This window comes from Brassica napus, chromosome C9 (assembly GCF_020379485.1).
Source record: "Brassica napus cultivar Da-Ae chromosome C9, Da-Ae, whole genome shotgun sequence".
Taxonomy (NCBI): Eukaryota; Viridiplantae; Streptophyta; class Magnoliopsida; order Brassicales; family Brassicaceae; genus Brassica; species Brassica napus.
The window spans coordinates 40,112,389-40,132,641 of NC_063452.1; the positions used below are offsets into that span (position 1 = coordinate 40,112,389).

The 20,253-nt window shown below is 35.9% G+C and overlaps 1 protein-coding gene across 1 annotated transcript; it reads right to left on the reverse strand.

Annotated features, from left to right (window-relative positions):
* Positions 1-104: 104 nt before the first annotated feature.
* LOC106347812 (methyl-CpG-binding domain-containing protein 13) lies at positions 105-3,290 on the reverse strand. The gene is made up of 5 exons (XM_013787412.3): positions 2,802-3,290; positions 2,244-2,339; positions 2,024-2,170; positions 1,833-1,944; positions 105-1,761 (listed from the first exon to the last, which is right to left on the reverse strand). The coding sequence occupies exons 1-5, from the start codon at positions 2,877-2,879 to the stop codon at positions 341-343; spliced, it is 1,854 nt and encodes a 617-aa protein (XP_013642866.2). The 5' UTR covers positions 2,880-3,290; the 3' UTR covers positions 105-340.
* Positions 3,291-20,253: the final 16,963 nt, after the last annotated feature.

A 20,253-nucleotide genomic window follows, 5' to 3' on the forward strand; every position in this document is an offset into this window, starting at 1 on the left:
GTCACAATTATCTCTAGTAACAAGTCAAAGAAGCTTTTTTTTTTTTTTTTGGTCAAACAAGTCAAAGAAGCTATCTTTGAGAAGTTTCCATTGTTACATAGGAAGAGAAAAAAACAGGATATTAATAGCTTATATGAGTTTGCAGGTTCTGTCGATACATCAAAGTAATACATATTGTATATACAGAACACAAAGAAGCAGGCATTGCACATGGATGATGGATCTTTAAACTACTAGTGCAAAGAGAAAACAACCTAGTCCTCGGAGAAAAAGTTGTGGAAACCTTAGATCTCCCCCAGGTTTCCCCATGGCCTTGTTACTATACTGTTGAACTACATAATCACAGATGCTGCTTTTGCCTACCTTCATGTTCCTGTCTTGATGATGATGTCATCGTCATCCCTTCATGTTTTGGTCTTACAACCGGGTCATTTGACACTATAGGGATCGCCCCCGTCAGGGTTTTTATAGCAAAGTCGATACACGGGTCTTTCCACATATCCATACCCGGCGCTGATTCACTAGACACTCCTGGTTTGCCAGAGTATGCGTTAGCGTTTTGAGGCGTCTCTGGGAGAAATGTGACTCCTTTCTGCTTGGCATGATTGCTCTTTGGATCAGAAGAGATTGCGGCAGTGTTGTTGGGAAAACGAAGCGTGTCTCCGGTCAGTGTTTTGATAGCAAAGGCAATGCAAGGATCTTTCCAAAGATCTGCAAGAGTTGCTGCAGAGGAGGAGGAGAAGCTGTTGGTATTATTACTCATCTCCATCACTTCTGAGCATGTGCCTCTAACAACAGATGATTCAAATAAGTTGCTGCTTAGTTTATTTCTCCTCTGAGTGGAATTTCCGTTATCATAAGGATGCGTATGCGGATGCTCTTCTTTATTTGATGATGAGATCTCATTTGCTTTCGGACTAGTAACTTTATTAGCATTTGCACTCGACCGTCCCAATCTTTTGCCTCCTGCTGTCTTCTCACGCTTTGTTGCAGAAGTTTTGCAAGATAATGGTGACACTGGCGACATTTCTTCCTTCTGCTTGTAACCCTCAAGACGAAAAACTGGGTTCAGTTCCACCTGGGATGTCACCTGTGGCATCTTCATCTTCTTCTTGTCTCCAGAGACTTTACTGCCTCCTGGTTTACCCATCTTTTCTATCTGCATTTCCAATTCTAATTCTGCACTCACGCGATTCATGCTTGTAGAGGAAGCAGCAGCATTTGGTTTTGGAAATGAATGCTCAGTATTATAGCTTTTGGCTTCTTCCTTAGTGAGAGGTATATCCATCTTTTTCAATCCGCTGGTAACAGCAATAGGATCCACAGGTGGCTTGCACTTTCCGGCCGTGCCATCGTCATCATTATCAGGAGGTGCTACTCGTTGAGCTTTGGTTATTGTATCCAGTTCAGGGGTAGGTTCAAGCTCAATACCAGCTAATCGTTTTGATGCTCTTCTTGCTACACTATTAGCTAACTCATTCTTCTTCACTATAGCCTTACTCCTCGTGATCCCTTTTTCAGCAGAATCTCTTACATCTTCCTCCTTCATCACAGATCTCTTCTGTGGACTTTGTGAACTAGCACTTCTCAGTCTGGGTTTTACATGTACGTCTACTTCCTCAGTCTCATTTGCTTTAGTTTGGCTCCTAGTAACACGTTTTGCAATTGGCTGGTTCTCGACAGGATCATTCACATCTTTCTTCTTCCCCAAATCCTTGAGAACTTGTGAGATTACACTGCTCACTTCGGAATTCATTTTACCTGCAAGTATAGTAAAATGTTGACGTTTAACATTACTCACTGCATAAGAGAAAGAGAGCATTTGTGCTTACAATTCTCAGAATGTTCACCAGAAGAAGAAGATGAGTTTCTTCTCCGTTTACTATTATTAACATCAATGTTCTTCTCCTTTTCCAGTAAAGCATCAGCAGACTCCAGAAGAAGCTAAAACCGAATGACGAAAAAGGATCACAAAATCAACCATTCAACTATACAAAACCAAAGAAGGGAGAAAGTAACTGACAACGTTCTTGCCATTTCCGGAATCATTATCTTCAGTATCGCTTTCCTTGAACTTGCGTGCATAATGCCCAATATCGCCAGTCTCAACATAACGTGATGCAGCTCTGAAGGATGGGAAGATATACTCACTTTGAGGGTCAATGAAGAACTGCAAAAGAAAATGACATGAGAGGACTTTCAATGTAGAATAAAATGCTAAAAGACACACAGAGAGTACAGACTGGATCTCTTCTTTTACGGCCTGATCTGTTTGATATAACAAGCTTCTTGATCCATCCTTCAGGTAACCCTTCAGCTGCAGATTTCTCAACTATAACCTGTATCACTTAGACAGAGAGACTTTTTCCTTTAAAAAAACACGTATAAATGTCAAAATCTGAGGGATCTCAAAGAACAAAACAACATTGTTGTCTCCAAACATTTAAACAGCAGAAAACTTATGAATGCGAGAGAGGTAATAAAGTTTCACAACATAGCTACACAAGTACAAATCAACGGAGAAAATGTAGCTTCATTACAAAGCTTCAATCAAAGTCACCATCAAAGGTAAGAAACACCCTTTTAAGTTAAAATGATTCAGTAAAGCTAAAGCATTGCATGCAGGAGATGACAAAAGATTTCACATTTTGCCATGATTACATAATCATAATAACATCAGAAACTAAGAGTGAACGAGATTCAAAGAATTTGACACTTAAATAAGACACTGCAAAAGAGCTAAAATCAAAACAAAACATGCAGAAGACAGGTCAGAAAAAGGGTTTATCACTGAAAATCACCTTTCTCCCGTTCTTATTTACTCTGATTTCCACTTTCCTTTCCGCCGATAACCCATCAGAGATCCCTTCTCCATCCATCTCTTCTCGCCTGAAAACCACTTCCTTTTTTCTCTCTCTCTGGATTCGGAACAAAAGAAATTAACATAACCACCCCAGAATGGTTTCTCAACTCAAAACGCCAAAACCCATCACGAATTCACCGTAAATCAACGCCCTCGTCTTCAAGATCGGAACCTTTTATTCTCTCTGTGCCTCTCCACTAAGCTGAATAATAAGAAAATAGGTTTAATTGGGAGGAAGAAAGGAAAGGGTTTACACGTGTACAAGTGAAGAGATTCGATGGTGTGATTCCCGATTTGAGAGGAAAACCAAACTCAGTCCACCACCAGCATTGCGAGTCTTCTGGACAGAACATCCACTATTTTCTCTCTTCTCCTGCTAAATTTCTCAAATCCATTGTAAACTTTAGTTAGTTTTTTTTTTTTTTTATCTCTGTAAAGTTTTGTTATTTGTTCCCTTTTTCAACTGTCAGAAATGAATAAATCTAACACTAGATTTACATAAATAAATAGAAAATTTTGCTCAGTTTTGGATTTTTTTTCTGTCTTTGGTCAAAGATCAAATTTTGTTTACAAAATCCTATATAAATGTGTATTTAAAAATGCATTTTTAGATGTATATCTAGGAAGACCTTTATGAATATTGAGTCCTTTTTTCGTGCTACGTGTGGATTATGTGTGTTTAAATTTATTTTCAATTTTATTACTATGTAAATAATTTTGCTCTGCTTCTGTATTATTTTAATTTTATAATTTAATAGTTTAAAAAATAATTTTATTGTCTATTCTTCTAATGTATTTATCATTGTATTACACACTTAAAAATTAAGAAAATTACATTTTCTACCAATTTAAAATTATGATAAACTATGTGAGCTAAATTATTTTAGATTTTTGAGTTGATAATTTATTTTACTTATTATATTATAACAAATTATCGCATTAAGTATCAACAAAGATTTATAAATTGGTTTTGCAACTTAGTATTTACTGGTTATTATTAATTTATAAGTATGTGTCTTCATTAATGTTTTGATTAAATATCATTAATGTTCAGTAGTATATTGAAATTATTTTTTTGGCCAATCAACTGTAATTATCTTTCAGAACTGTTTATATTCTTTTTTCATTGCTAGCCAAAAAAATATATGAGCATATATTTTTATAATTATTTTATTCTCTTTTTTTTTTTTTTTTTTTTGTCACAACAAACAGACTCATATAGACTCTGCGAACCAATCTGGTAACTCCGCATCCATGTGAACGACGAAAGACGATTGTTTCCTGGCACATCGTGCTAGACTATCCGCCTTTTGATTTTCCGTCCGGGGTACATGAATAATCTCTGAGCTAGTAAAACGTGTCTTCAGTAGCTTTATGTCGTGCAGATAACTCTCAAACGCCGGCCATTCCTCTGGTTCCGAAACCATCTTCACCAATTGAGAACAATCTGTAGCAAAAGTAACCTGAAACTGATGTAAATTCCTCATACATTCCATAGCCCATATCAGTGCTTCCATCTCTGCATGAAGAGGTGAAATACATGCCCTAGAATTCCTTGCACCCATCAATCCCTGAAAGCCCTCGAGTATGCTATACCATCCTTGACCTGAATAAGATTCTTTATCTTTCCAGGAACCATCTATAAAGCACCAACGACCAACTCGCGGCTGACGATTCAAAACCTCGGTCTGTTGTGGTACCTGCTTAGTCTTCATCACCTGAGCCTCAGCCCAAAGTGTTGATTCAGTTTCTGCAAGCGTAAGTATATCTCTTGGGTCAATATCCAAATTACTAAAAACCTTATTATTCATTCCTTTCCAAATATACCATAATATCCACGCAAACTGATGATCTTCCATTTTCGGGAGTATCCTCCAAAAAAGATGATCCATATTCGTAAATAGAGAACTAGTGGGGAAGTAGGTTGGGTTAGACGGTATCTTTGACAAAGCCCAAACTTGACGCGCAGGAGGGCACTCAAAAAACACATGGTTTATTGATTCCTCCTCAGCTGCACATCTAACACAACAAATATCTCCCTTCATTCCTCTTGCTTGCAAATTCTTCTTAACAGCTATACATCCGGATACCATTTGCCATAAAAAGTGCTTAATCTTCGGAGGGCATCTCACCTCCCAGCAGAACGCTTTTAGAATATCCACTGTGGGACCATAAAACACTGATGGTTTTGCCTTGTCTGGATAGACCCGTTCTAACTGATATCCTGATTATATTCTCTTTTAAATGTAAATTCGGATAAATGCATAAAATCGAATTATATATACCTTAGAAGTTAAAATACATTGGGTAATTTAAATAAGCAAAACAAACATATGTCTTTCCAGTTAAAAAAAATTGAGGTTATAGATTTCTCAGCTTGGCTCGGCACAAACCCTAATTTCCCACAATATCCTACAATTTATATCTGTTTAAGTTGTTATATATTTGTTTGTGAACACATACATACTTTAAAAACTCTTATAAAACAATTAAAATCAGTAATTTGTAAAACTTACTAATTTACTGATGTCCAAAACTTTTAAAAATATAACATGTTAAATAAGTGGTAGATTTGTATAAGCCGCTGGACTTACCAAATCAAAATAATACTATTTTTGTTTTTATTTAACGCTTTGGAGTTGTGCACAAATATTAAAATATTTACTTTTATATATTTTATAAACAAAACATCATTTAACCATATTTCAGTCAAAACAAAAATAATATGGAAAATATAAAGTGTTATATAGCATAAAGAACAAAATTTTATATTGAAAAATAAAACTTCTTGTGATTTTTTTTTTTTAAACTTCAAAACGTCATCTATTAAAAAGAGTGTACAATAGAGATATATTTTACATATGTGGATATATATATTATCTTACATATGTCGATATATATTATCTTACATCTATTATAGAAATATTACATAGACAGTTCTATATTTGACAATGCTACCTAATTTATGAAAATTCATGTCTGGTTATGTGATCACTCTGAACTGTTCTATAAAATCCACGTCCGACAATACCTCATGCACCATGTCGAAAAGCTCGTTTAAAACCCTTTTTTTTTAGAAGGGGCTTAACCAGCTCGTTTAAAAAATTTCTCCGCTAATCTAAATAATTTGTCTTTTTCTTGGATTCGAAAATGGGACTTATGGTGTACAATTAGTTATTAATGAACCATTAGGAAACCACATGATAAAACCACTTCCACTTGTGGATATACTTTTTTATTCCTATTGGATTAAAGGGACATCCGTTTCTGGTGTGTAATATATATGTGTTGTTCATGCTTAATTCTGATGGAATTAAAATATGTATAGATGGCTTGGTCAGCTTGTAAAAACATTTATTACACTTAAGATTTTATTTGTTTGAATATGTCCATGATTTTACAAATGATGTAACATCTACATATTGTATCTGTGGTATAAACTAACGTACTTAATTTGCAAAATCACTTTCTTACTAAAGTGTTAAATTAATGTTAGGGTCCGACTGGCGTTACGGCTCTGAGTGCTTTGTGAGATTAGAAAGTTTCTAAAACTTCCTTTTTACCAATCAATTTTTTTTTTTTAAAAAAATAATAATTCTAAAGTATCTAAGGTGATTATAAATTTCTCTCTTATCTTTTGTGTTGTTTTTCTTAAAGCCTACATTATGTGACTTTTGCAACTTCATTTTTTTTCTCTTTGTAACTAAATCCTTTATTTAAGTTTGTAACAATTTTATTAAAATTTAAGATTGACAAATTAATCATTGAATTTTTTTCTTGTTCATTTGAGATCCATATTGTACTATTTTTACAATCATATATATTTAATTTTTTAATAGTAGTATAATTTTATTTTTTACATAAAATATTTTAAATATTATTCAAAACTTCTATAATTTTAACTACCAATTTAATTTTAATAAAATTTAAACTAACAGCCAAAGTTTTAACATCCAAATTTTCTATAGTTACTAATCGGATCCTTAATTTGTTATATGTGCAACTTCTAATTTCATTTATAAAGACGTGAAGAGTCAACAAAATCACAAATATTATCCGAATAGTAAAATAAATATGAATTACTTACTGCATCGCTAATTGTTGTATCATTAAAATATGTTGATCATTCCACATCACAAATCGTGTTATCTTTTTCTCAACCATCACATGCAGTAAAAACTAAAAAGAATATTTATTCACACAACACCAAAACAATTTATATTTTCTTCAGGTTATGAAAGAGACATATAATTTACATAAGATATCAGGGGTGTGACTGGTAACCATCAAAGAACATTAGGAATGATTAGGAAAAGAATGAATAGGAATAAAATTTTGGGAACGAGAGTTCCTTATCAAAATTAACAAAGAACAAATTTGCATTACAATTCTCTACAAAAATGGGAATGAGAAGGAATGAAGAGGAAAAAATATTCTTCACGAATGGTAACATTTTTGAGGAACATCAAGGAATGCATTGTTCCTCTTCGTTCCCTTGGTTACCATTCAAACCACAGATGTTTGAGATCAGGAAATAAAGAATTTGGTTGTGGCTTTTGCTTCCTCAGAGATTAATCTGTGTCTCTTTCCTTCAAAGTCATAACCTGCAATTCAACAGAGATATCAGAAATGGTTGTAGATTTGCCGATAAATCTGAGGTACGTGGATTTGCCGATAAATCTGAGGTACGTGGAGAACAGTACATCGATTCCAGTTCCAGCGGCGAGAGCTGCGTCCATTTTGCTGAATATTTTGTCAAATTGAACTCAGAAGTATTCGAAAGAAGATCATTCAACTCAGCATTGCTATTTGAGGAGAACTGAACATGAGTCATGACCATTCAGTTTCACAGAGAAACCTGGATCCATAATATTCTACACCAGATCCAAAACCGTCTTCCCTAATCCATGTTTCAAGTTAAGAATCGAGGAAACGCCATATGGTAAGAGTCTACGACACACACATAAACATATGACTTATTGCATATCACATAGTCTCACCCATTTAAATTGAGAAAACTTAAGTCGAGCTGGTCGATGTAACCAGTGACTCATTACCTCGAGCTGCTCACGGAGATGTTTGTGAACTTCCATTTTGTAGCCTTAGAACTTTTGTGATCTCAGTGCTCCTGGTAAAGGAAGAGTGAAAAACACATATAAGTAAGTGACCATATAACAATCAAATTTCTAAACAAATACGAAGAAAATATTTCAGGTTTGTTATGCAGTTAGATTTGATGCATTCGATCGATATCATCTTCTCTTGAGGTTCTTCTGTGAAAGAAAGAAACACGATTATACAAAGATACTACTGCCGAGCTGATTAATAGCTTCAACGAATGCCTCATGAAGTTCTCGTATCCCCACCTGTTCATCAAAACCCAAACCATTAACCCTCAAGAAAAATCTATGATATAGTAACTCCATTATGGAATCCCACAAGAAAAAACTTTATCCCCACCTGTCACGTATGATCCCCTTCTCTCTTTTGCCGTTTACACCTTCTGCGGTTCTTCTCCCTAACGTGTTCTTATTTCATATATAAACATTCCTCTTGTGGCTCTTGCCTCTTTGTAGTTCCAACTGGTACATTTCTGTTGCTTCATAATTTTTTTAGTAATCCATTTGGTCTCTGGTGTACTCTCTTTTTGTTGTCCTTCCATAAGTTGACTCATCGAGACTTCTATTGACAGAAAAATAAAAACGCTCAGATAGCAACATATATTGTATAATCAACATGAAAGAGATCATGAGTGCTTCGAGTGAGTGATTGTCAAACCTTGAGTCCTGCTGATGATCAGCCTTCTTTCCTCTTTATCAGTTTGGTTATGTTGGCTCCATGAGACTAAGCAATCTTGGTCCATGCACTGTGATTCATGATGCTGTACATAACTAAATATAACTCAATTTATCTTCTCCCCCCTGAACACACTGCATAACCTAATATACACAGCCATCAGAAACAAACAATAATAATAGACAGAAAAAATTTCTATATACAAATTCAATCAAAAATCAAATCATATAATCGACATAAGGCACAAAATATTGCACACTCCCACCTTTCGGGTGGATTTAGCAGACTTCATGGTTATAGCCCCTGTTCTAAAAATCGGCTGCCTAGCCGCCTAGGCAGCCGCTTGGGCGCTACGCGTCACTCTTCCGCCCCGATTTATGCCAAATCGGTTAAAAAAATCGGATATCTGATTTTCTCCGCCTAGACCACCTAAATGACCGCCTAGCCGCCTAGGTGGCCGCCTAATCTATTTTTTAATTATTTTTTTTTACTTTTTATTTTATTTTTAATAATATTTTTATTTATTTATTTGATCTAAAATTTATAAATATCATTTATATTCATAATTTTGATGAAAATTACACTATATTAAGTTTATATATTCTATTTGTATGTTTTATACGACCTTAAACATGAAAATGTATTAATGTTATACACAATTAAAGATTAACATGTTTTATAACATAGTAAACAATCTAAAAATTCCGCCCCGCATAATTTCCGATTAATCTTCGATTTTCTCTTTAGGCGCTAGGCCCAACCCGACCGTCCGACTAGCGCCTAGCGCCTTCCCAAACAGGGGTTATAGCGTGATCTCTTTCCGTGGAGGTTTCCAATTTTTCTGAATTTAGGTTTAGATTCAGTGATTTATATAGGAGGAGAATGAAGGGATTGAAGAGCATAATTGATTGATCAGGGGGTCTGTTACGACGATTAAGGGAAATGGAGACGTAGAAGACGAACTGGAAGAGTCATATTGATAGATGCTTAGGAGATAGACCTTTGGTAGTTGGGTTTTACATGGGCCATGATTTAATTTTTAGACACCACACGAAGGTCCAATTACTTGACGAAGTTGTTGTGATATGGCAAAATAATGTCTTCTGATTGGTCTGAATTTCCAATCCGACGTGGACAGTTTGAACATTGAGTATTAATAACTTTTAGTATTGTAAGATATATTTATGATTAACCCAAATATGAATTTATGTCTATTTAGTAGGATATTCTTGAATATGTGTAACATTTTTCTAAAGTTATGATATCTTTTTGAATTTGACTTATATTCATATCTAGAAAAATATTACTGAATATATAATATTTTCTAAGATTTACGAAATATTTCTAAATATGTATACGATATTTATGAAATTTAGGCAAACATTCATAAATGTTGTATAAATGAAAATCAAAATATGTAAATACATACTTTAGAAATTTTTAGAAATGATTTTCTAATATTTGGAAAGATGTCATAAACATTTACAAAGGTCTTCCTAAATAGACATATAAGTTACATCCAGGAAGCCTAATTATATATTTATGAAGACATTCTTTAATTTGAAAAAAGTTTCAAAAAATAACTTTGAAAAAATATGGGCAAATCTATTTTTGGTGATTTTGCCCCTTCACTACAAGAAAACATATTTTTTACTAGGGCAGTATTCGTTGTAAATTCGTCGTAAACGGGGTGTTACGACGAATTAACGTCGAAAGACGTTTCGTTGTTAAACGTCCATCGTAACGGAGGTTTCATCGTAAACGACTCGTTACGTTTACGACGAAATATATTCCTCGTAAAGCGCAGGAAAATGATTCGTCGTAAACGCCACGTAAGACTTCGTCGTAAATCCCACGTAATTATTTCGATGTAAAGCACACGTAAATACTTTCGTTGTAAATCACTCGTAAACATTTCGATGTAAAATCCTCGTAAATATTTCGATGTTAATCACTCGTAAACATTCGATGTAAACTCCATGTAATGTTTACGAGGAGTTTACATCGTTTCTTATTATATTATTATTAATTAGTATATAATAGATTTTAATTTATATTTAATATTCAGAATTTAAAATAATTTAAATTTTAAAACAAAATATGAAATTGGAAAACATATTTTTAAAAAGTCATACAATAATATTTAAATTCATAATACAAACAGAAAAAAAAAACTACATATTGTCGAAGTAGTTGGTGGGGTTGCTCGGCTGTTGACGGGTTGGATCGGACTCTTGGGGATCTCGTGGTGGCATTCCAAGAGCGGCTCGTCTCTCACTCAACATTCTCTGCATAACCGGGTTTCCCACGGCCATCACGTCTAGCAAATCCTCAAGAGAGTCTAAACGAACCTGCTGGCTATCCATTTGAGCCTTCTGGCTATCCATTTGAGCCTTCATCTGAGCAGTCTCTTCATCCCGTCTCGAAGTGTATGACGAAGTTGCCCTTGCAACTTCGTTAACAGAGCCTATACCGACTATCCGTCCCTTCTTTTTAGGAGCCACCTATAAAATCAAAACATATATTAATATAGTTAATTATGTTAAAATATTTAAAATAATGTAAACTAAAATTTTAAGTTACCTCTTCGAAGATTCTGTCGACCTCTTGGGTGGACAATGTGACTGGTAATCCATCGGGAGACTCCTGGGTTAGTTGCGTCTCCCGTTCTTCAATCCGACCAGCCACTGTTCGGAAGAGTTTCTCAGATGCAGGATCCACAAAAACTCCGTCGGATGTGGCGTGAGTCATCTTGAATAGGTCAGACAGAGAAGGTAAGACTCCCGTCTTCTCGAACTACAAAAAAAAATTAAATTAAATATTATAAATTATATTAATTGAATATTTTAAAATATATATTTAAAACAAAACTTACAGCTTCTAGACGGACTCCTGCATGAGGTTTTTGTCCGGTTCTGTGAAGCATGGGCAAATGACCATCTTTATCCTTCGTCCTTCGAGAAGCCGAGCACGAATTGGCCTTTCTGATCGAAGAGGGGTGCTCCCAATAGGCGATGAGGCCATCCCACACATCCGTCGTGAGCTCAGTGGGCTTTCCCTCATACCCGTAGATCTCCCACTTGTCCTTCCAATCAGAGACTGTGTTGCAGAGGCGTATCTTTGCCTTTGCAACGAATTCCGCCTTCACCCTCTCGGTGATTCCCAAAGACCAATGCCACTTTTGCTGAAACATAAAAATTTTGAAAAAATTACAATTAATAATAAATATTAAAAAAAATATATATATATTTAAAAGTGAAAATTTAATTAAATTTAAAAATCTTACCGCAAAACATTTAAACCACGTGATCTTAACGTGATTTGGTGTCTTGCTCCAGTTCGGGTATGCCCCGTCGTAGTAACCCTTAATCGTCGCCGAAACGCTCCGGCTAACACGGTTGTTAGCCCCAAACCTGAAAAAAAACAATTTAACCGTTACAAAATAAAAATTAATTAAATTTTAAAGTAATAAAAATTAATAACTTACCAATAAGTTCCTCGGGGTCTATCGGGGTCTAGAACATCCAAACCCTCCCGTCCAGGCTGGGCAAGCAAATCCTCCACCGTATATCTCGCGAAGGGAGCATATGAAGGCACACGCAAATCCGGATGAACTGCACCTTCTGGGACAGGCTCAGGTGCAGCCGCTGGAGGAGGAGGTGGAGGCATCTGCGGTGGAAGAGGAGGACTCGAAAAAACTCTCTGAGAAGTCTGAGAGTCTGGAACTGCATCGGAAGACGATGGACCGGAAGAAGATGTACCGGAACCATCGCCAAACAACTGGGCATAAGTAGGTGCTGCTGGTTTCCTTCTAGGAGCCATCTAAAAAAAATTTAAATAAATTTAATCAATTATGACGACATAATTAAAAAATTATTCCGTTACCTAACTAATCACCTAAACTATAGGATTCCGTCATCTAACTAATCACCTAAACTAATTATCTAAATAATCACCTAAACTAATTACCTAACTAATTAATAACCTAAACTAACTTTAAAAAAAAAAAAAGAAGGAGGGAAGATAATGTACATTAGGGAGAGGAGAGGAGTTTAGGAGGAATGGACGAGGCAGCCTCGTCTCGGCGTCCCAATATATAAAAAATGTTTCGTCGTAAACGCGACGTAACATTACGACGAAGTTACCAGGCCCGCGTTTTTTTATTTACGACGAAGATACCAGGCCCGCGTTTTTCGATTTACGACGAAATTACGTCGAAACGTCGGTTTACGACGAATTTACAAGGCCCACGTTTACGATGAAGTTACCAGGCCCGCGTTTTTTCATTTACGACGAAATTACGTGGAAACATCGGTTTACGACGATTTTACAACGCTTAACCCTAAACACCGAGAATGAAATCCCTAAACCCCAAAGTCACATATCATCTAACATCATATCTCTTCTTCTCTACTACTTTGTGCTCTTTCTCCAACTTAAACTCTAAAACCCTAAAACTCCAAATAATTTTTTAAAATTAACACAAATACATATTATATAAAACAACATTTGTTACACATACATTAGGATGGTAAAAAAACAATATTTCTTTAAACATACGTTACAATAGAGAAATACAACATCAGAGACATATATTACATCACTCTAAATCGTTTTCGTTCTCATCAATATTACATCACTCTAAATCGTTTTCGTTCTCATCACTATCATTACAATCATCATCGTCGCTTCTCTCGAACTCGTCTTCACGTGCTTCATCTGTCGCATCTTCGGGAATATCTTCATATTGAAAGTTTTGCGGGTCGATCAAAAGGATTTCATCAGTTGGTTGTTCTGGTACCTCAACTTCATTGATAGCGTCTTCTTCTTGCAAGGGCGGTTCTTCTCCAGCGACAATGCGTCCACGAGGTGTAATTTTGATAGCAGCTAACCAGTTTATCCCGGAAGTTCGAAGCCGAGGATAAGGAAGGAAGCTTACTTGCTCGGCTTGTGAAGCTAAAATGAAAGGCTCAAATTTGTTGTATCTTCTCCCAAAATTGACATCCACAACACCAAATTTGTTATACCGAATCCCTCGGTTCACAACAGGATCGAACCATTCACATTTGAAGAGGACGCATTTTAGCTTCAATAACCCCGGAAATTCCACTTCAATAATCTCCTGCAAGATCCCGTAAAAGTCCGTTTCACCTTTCACACATATTCCGTAGTTACTCGTTGCCCGATGTCTCCCATACTCGTATGTGTGAAAGGTAAATCCTCGTGTGAAATACATAGGTGATGTGGTGACCTTTGCAACTGGACCTTGAACCAATTCGTGAAACCATACGGGATAATAAGGATCGTCATAATCAACCTGCCAAAAGCAGTTATTCTTAATTAATATTGAAGTATCAAAACACTTACTTAATTAATCAATGTATGAGATATATTACGTACCTGTGATTTTAACCACTTGACAAAGTGCTTATCTTTACGTGTGTCCACATCAGTTGCAGATATTCCTGGTATTGCTTCTTCAACTTGAGATACAAACATGCTGCAAATTAAACAAATAATCAAGTCATACATAATTAACTGCAATTCATATAATTAACATTCACAAAAATATTTACCTTTCAAAGTAACGGGTCACTGCATCCTCGCAGTTGAGCAGAATATAAGTGTGGGCACTATGTTTATCCTCTTCACATGACCACCATACTTCTTTCGTTTTACCACCAAACCGTGCAATTTCGCAGAAAATGTCAGGAACACCATCAATTGGATATGATGTCGGTACTCCACCATCATCATATCTTCTAGGAACTCTTTTCCTCGTACGAACAGTTGGAGCAAAGTAGTATGATGTGAAGTTAGATGTTTCGGCTGTCAAACTTCCCGCAACTATTGAACCTTCCACCTTTGCAAGATTTCTTGCTTTCCCCTTCAAATGTTTCATCTGTCGCTCATACGGATACATCCATCCGTTGTGAACAGGTCCACGAAGCAATGCTTCATACGGTAGGTGGACAACTAGATGCTCCATGACGTCAAAAAATGAAGGAGGAAATATCTTCTCCAGGTTGCACAATATGATCGGAATGTTATGATGAAGTTGTTCGATGACTTCTTCCTTGAACGTACGTGTGCTGAGATCTCTGAAAAAAGCGCCGATGGCTGTATATTGCAAAAGTAATCAAATTAATAACATTTCATAACATATGTATATATATTAACGTTTTATAATTACCTGCAAGTGCTTCATGGACATTTGCTGGAAGGAGCTCGGCAAAAGCAAATGGAAGTAGTCGTTGCATAAACACATGACAATCATGACTCTTCATTCCGGAGAACTTTTGACCTCGTTCAACACATCTTGACAGATTTGAAACATAACCATCAGGAAACTTAACTTCTGATGCAACCCAGTCAAACAAGGTTGTTTTGGCTTCTGATGACAACCGGAAGATGGGAACAGGAACGTTTCCATTGCTCTTGATATGTAACTCACTTCTTGAGCAAATATCAGGTAAGTCCATCCTTGACTTTTTGTTATCTTTTGTCTTCCCAGGGACGTTAAGTAATGTATTCATGATGTTCTCAAAAAAGTTCTTCTCAATATGCATGACATCCAGATTGTGGCGTAAGAGAAGATCCTTCCAATAGGGTAGCTCCCAAAATATACTCTTCTTATGCCAATTGTGAGACACACCATATCCATCAGGCATATTTCCAGGAACATGCCAATTTCCTCCAACTTTAACTGTTTCCTGAGCTCCGTAATAATCAATGTCTGCTTCGATCTGCTGGCCGGTGAGATATGGAGGAGGACCGTCTCTGACAATTTTTTTGTGCCGAAACAATGTCTTATTTCTTCTGTACGGATGGGCAAGTGGAAGAAAGCGACGATGACAGTCAAACCAACAACTCTTCCTACCATTCTTCAGTTGAAAAGCATCCGTCGATCCAAGACAATATGGACAAGATAATCTTCCATGTGTTGTCCAGCCAGACAACATCCCATAAGCAGGGAAATCACTTATCGTCCACAGCAGAACTGCTCGCATCGTAAAATTGTTTTTCAAGGAACAATCGTACGTCCTCACCCCTTCTGACCACAATTGCTTTAGCTCTTCTATCAACGGTTGAAGAAAAACATCAAGAGACCGTTTTGGATGCTTCGGCCCAGGGATTAATATGGTCAAAAATAGAAATTCTTGTTCCATGCACATATCCGGCGGTAAATTGTACGGCGTAAGAATGACTGGCCACAAAGAATATTGTCTACCAGACATTCCAAATGGACTAAATCCATCGGTGCATAACCCAAGATAGACATTCCGAATATTTGTAGCAAAATCTGCGTGTACCTTGTTGAAATGTTTCCACGCTCTTGCGTCTGATGGATGTGCAACCTCACCATCTCTCTGGACATGTTCCGCATGCCACCTCATCGACGCAGCAGTCCTCTCAGATTGATAAAATCTTTTCAATATGTCTGTAACTGGTAGATACCACATCCTTTGGTACGGTACCCTATTCCTCCCACGGCCTTGCGGTTTGAATCGTGGTTTTTTGCAGAATCTTGGTTTTTTGCAGAATCGACACTCTTCTAACTTGTCATCTTCTTTCCAGTAGATCATGCAGTTGTCGATGCAAACATCAATCATCTCCGAAGGCAACCCAAGACTATAAATCAATTTCTGAATCTCATAATAAGATTCAGCAGACACGTTGTCTTCTGGCAAATACTTTTTAAACAACTCCGCCCATGCATCCATGCAATTCTCAGGTAAATTATGATCCGTTTTAATATTCATCATCCTAGCTGCTAGAGACAATTTAGAGAGACCTTCTCTACAACCAGTGTAGATTGGTTGATTTGCAGCATCTAGCATTTCATAAAACCTTTTTGCATCCAAATTAGGTTCTTCTACATTTCCAGTTCCATCAGCTATTGTTGTAGTTGTTTCTAAAAATGCATCACTAATCATATCTTGAACCCTATCATGATCTACCATCTGCTCATGATCTTGATGATAATTATATTCATTATGCAAATGATTCGGTTCTTCACTATGATGACCATCCTCAAAATTATTATTACTACTACTAGCTTCATATCCCCCATAACCCTCTCCATGTTGATACCAAATGTAGTACTGTGGTGTAAATCTTCTGTTTACTAAATGCTTCCATACAGTTTCACTACGTGCAAATTTTGAATTCTTGCATTTCCGACAGGGGCAGAACATCTTACCGCTTTCCTGTGTGATCGGTGTACAGCCCGCCTGGTGCATGAATGTCTCTAGTCCGCTCAGAAATGCGTTCGTCACCCTCCCGTCGGAATCTTTGTGCAAATACATTCAACTCCGTAACTCGTAAATACTACCGCCACCGGCCATTTTTTTCTTAGATTTTTTTTAGAAATCTTTTTTTTTTCGGATTTTTTTTTCTCCCGTTTGTGTGTTGTGAGGAAGAGAGTTGTGGGAAATGACATATATATAGAGAAATTTTCGAGTTGGGTAGTTGAAATATAACAACGATTTTACAAGGAATATTTTACATGGATTTTACATGGTTTTAACATATTATTTACAACGACTTTACGACGAAATTAGGTAAGTTAAAGCACATTTAATACACGTTTTCACCTAAATATAACGGTAACATGCTTCGTTGTAATGTCAATGTAATGATTACGACGTATTTCTCATTCCACGTACATTCGTCGTAAACTTACAAGGAATTTACGACGAAATCAGTTCGTCGTAAATTTACATGGCGTTTACGACGAAAGTTAGATTCCTCGTAATTTTGTTGTAAAGCCAATGTAAATTTACGACGAAATATTTTTGTCGTAAATGTTCGTTGTTATGGGCACGTTTTCTTGTAGTGCTTTAACTAAATCTATTTTAGTTATTTTGATACTTGTATGGTAGTTTGAGAATAAAAATATGTGTTGGAATTATTTGAGGCCATTGTTTAATAAGCTGAATGTCTTTGTCAATTATACATAAATAGTTATTTTTATGTTTTGTATAGCAAATAGTTTTACGAGAAAATAAATAGAGAGAAGGAAATATATTGAAACACACATATTTGAGATGAAAAATTGTTACCTAATATATGTACTAAATATTAGTTGATTATATTTTTAAAAATATGTATTTTACTTGATTATAATTAAGAGCTATTTAGGTAGTTATTCTACAAGAATGACGAAATTATCAAAAAGGAAACCATAGGAACAGATGTTGGATTTATAAGGTTGTAATGTGTCAAAATTACCAATATAATATTTGTAAATAACAAAATACCCTCGATAAAAAAAAATAACAACACGTTTCTATTTGGTTTCGGCGGCATTAAATGTAGAATCCTGTAAATATTTTGCGCATATACATATAGGTGTATACAAATATGCATGAGATATATGATGTATTGGCTACAGTTTATATAATACCTCAACATAACCGGCTGATGTATATCGCAGTTATTCCATAAGTTCGTGGACTTCTCCACTAACCTCGACTTAAAAAATAATTCGGTAAATAGCCTTTCCCATTTTAGAAGAACCGAAGGTATACTAGAAAATTTAGTTTAATACAAATTTTAGTTGTTTATGGTGATATCTTTGTTGAAGTTGAAACATTAAATAGCAACTAATTATTACGTCGTTTCTCAAAATCAATCTTGTTTGTTTATTTTCTTGATTCAAAAGTAAAAACTTTATGTTCACACATACAAGAAGCTAAGATGGTTTATATTTTCCAGATGGGGAAGCTTGTCGTCTATGGCGTAGTGACTGGGAAAAGGAGAGAAATGGTGACTGAGTTCTAGTAGCACACAAAGGTTTCGGCGTGATGATCACGGAGAACAAGTCATTTGATATGTTAATGAGTACTGTACGTATGTGTTATGTGTTGTAGGAGAGGAATCTGGTGGTCCTTAGTTATCAACTGGCCGAGTGTACGTTGGTCCCAGCGGGTAGAAAGACTCGCATCCGATAAGTGTTCAAACAACATCACATATTGCAGTCATGTTGACTGTCTTGTATTGGTCCAGTTAACTTAATTTGTGTGTCACTGTCGGTGCACATAGCGATGTTACATTTTGATAGCTGGGAGAACTCCATTGTTGGTAGGACGTCATTAACATTGATGGGGACCACATGAATATGGAAAACATGTGATGAAAGTAAGTTCATCTAACTATGAAAGCCACAAAATAGAGTATTTGTCCAAGATATTTAGTAACAAACATACGATTTACATGACATACAAAATCCCTGCAAGACTTATGAACGAAACCAGAATTTTTGTAGAATGAAGGTGTTGGAAGATATATTTAACGTGGAGGAAATGGTTATCTTGCTGATACCACTCAAATTACCTTGAAGAGTGATTTATACTCTCTCAAATACGATGTCGAGTTGTAATACTTAGGGATCGAATTCACATGAAGGTATGAAACCTAAGAAATCTAATATGATTTGTTAAGCATGATGTTTTAATGATTTAAATGTAAATTGCAGTTTTTATCAAGAAAGTGTTTGCTCAATTCATTGGTTGAGGTTTTGGTGCTTAAAATGAAATAGCTAGACTTAGAGTTTTTATTCAGGAAACTTGGGATTATAATCCTACAGATGCCTAATGAGTTGCATGCATGATAATGTAAAGCTCAACTACTTAATCAACAAGTCTATCAGCTTTCGCATGTTTGGACTTGTATATTAACTAGATCTAATGATCTCAACTATCGTTTGTCGATCAATTAGAAAATGTCGATCGATGATCCTATAGGGATATCGATCGATTCACCTTTCGCTCCGTCGATCGATTATTCAATAATGATATCGATCGACGCGCTTCTAGTTAAGCTTTATGCGCGGGTTGAATGGTAGCTTACTAAGACCATGTGCATCGCAGGGTCCTTAGAAGGATTTTCAGGCGTGGACCCCGCACAAAGGAAGAAAACCGGTAAGAAAACTATGAGATAAGGATCGACTTCTTTTGGGTTTTTGTGATTTTCGCGGGCCCCACTGACACGTGGCGGCCCGCGATTGATTCCTTTTTTTTTTTTTTTTTTAAGATAAAAAAAGAAAAAATTAAAAATCTGAAACCCCAAGTGGGGTTCCAGCGATGCACATGCCCTAAGGTCACTAGATCAGCTCTCGCCTTACTCATAGCAAGAAACTTAGCTCAGTTAGAATGTTTTCAGGATGAGAATGAAGCTCTCGCTTTTATCTATCAATCCTAGGGCAAATTCTAGGTAGCTAATCTAGAAACAAGCATTAATGAATTCTAATGACAATTACCACAACTCAGCAATCTATAGTTGGGGCTAATCCCTCGTAACCTATTTAAACCCTAAAATCTAACAATGAAACTACTCAGACATGGCTAAGCAATTCATAACAGCAATTAGGTAAGAAAACTTCATTAGAATAGTAAATAGATATTGATGGAGTTCCAATCACAGATTATAACTTTGGATCTTCTCTCCAATCTACCAAAATCCTAGAAAACCTTGCTGTGAAAATAATAAAACAAGAAAGCACATTTTGTCTCTAACATGGTGGCAAAGCTTATATAATTAGGTTAAAACTCGTCAGGGGTAATCTTGTAAATTGGTGAAGACTTGGGCTT

What these genes read in the sequence shown, in the direction of transcription:
- LOC106347812 (XM_013787412.3), bottom strand. Translation starts at nt 2,879, where the DNA reads ATGGATGGAGAAGGGATCTCTGATGGGTTATCGGCGGAAAGGAAAGTG. An exon ending in GCCGTAAAAGAAGAGATCCA is followed by an intron (nt 2,171 to 2,243) that starts GTCTGTACTCTC and finishes TTTCTTTTGCAG; the next exon opens with TTCTTCATTGACCCTCAAAG. An exon ending in CCGGAAATGGCAAGAACGTT is followed by an intron (nt 1,945 to 2,023) that starts GTCAGTTACTTT and finishes ATTCGGTTTTAG; the next exon opens with CTTCTTCTGGAGTCTGCTGA.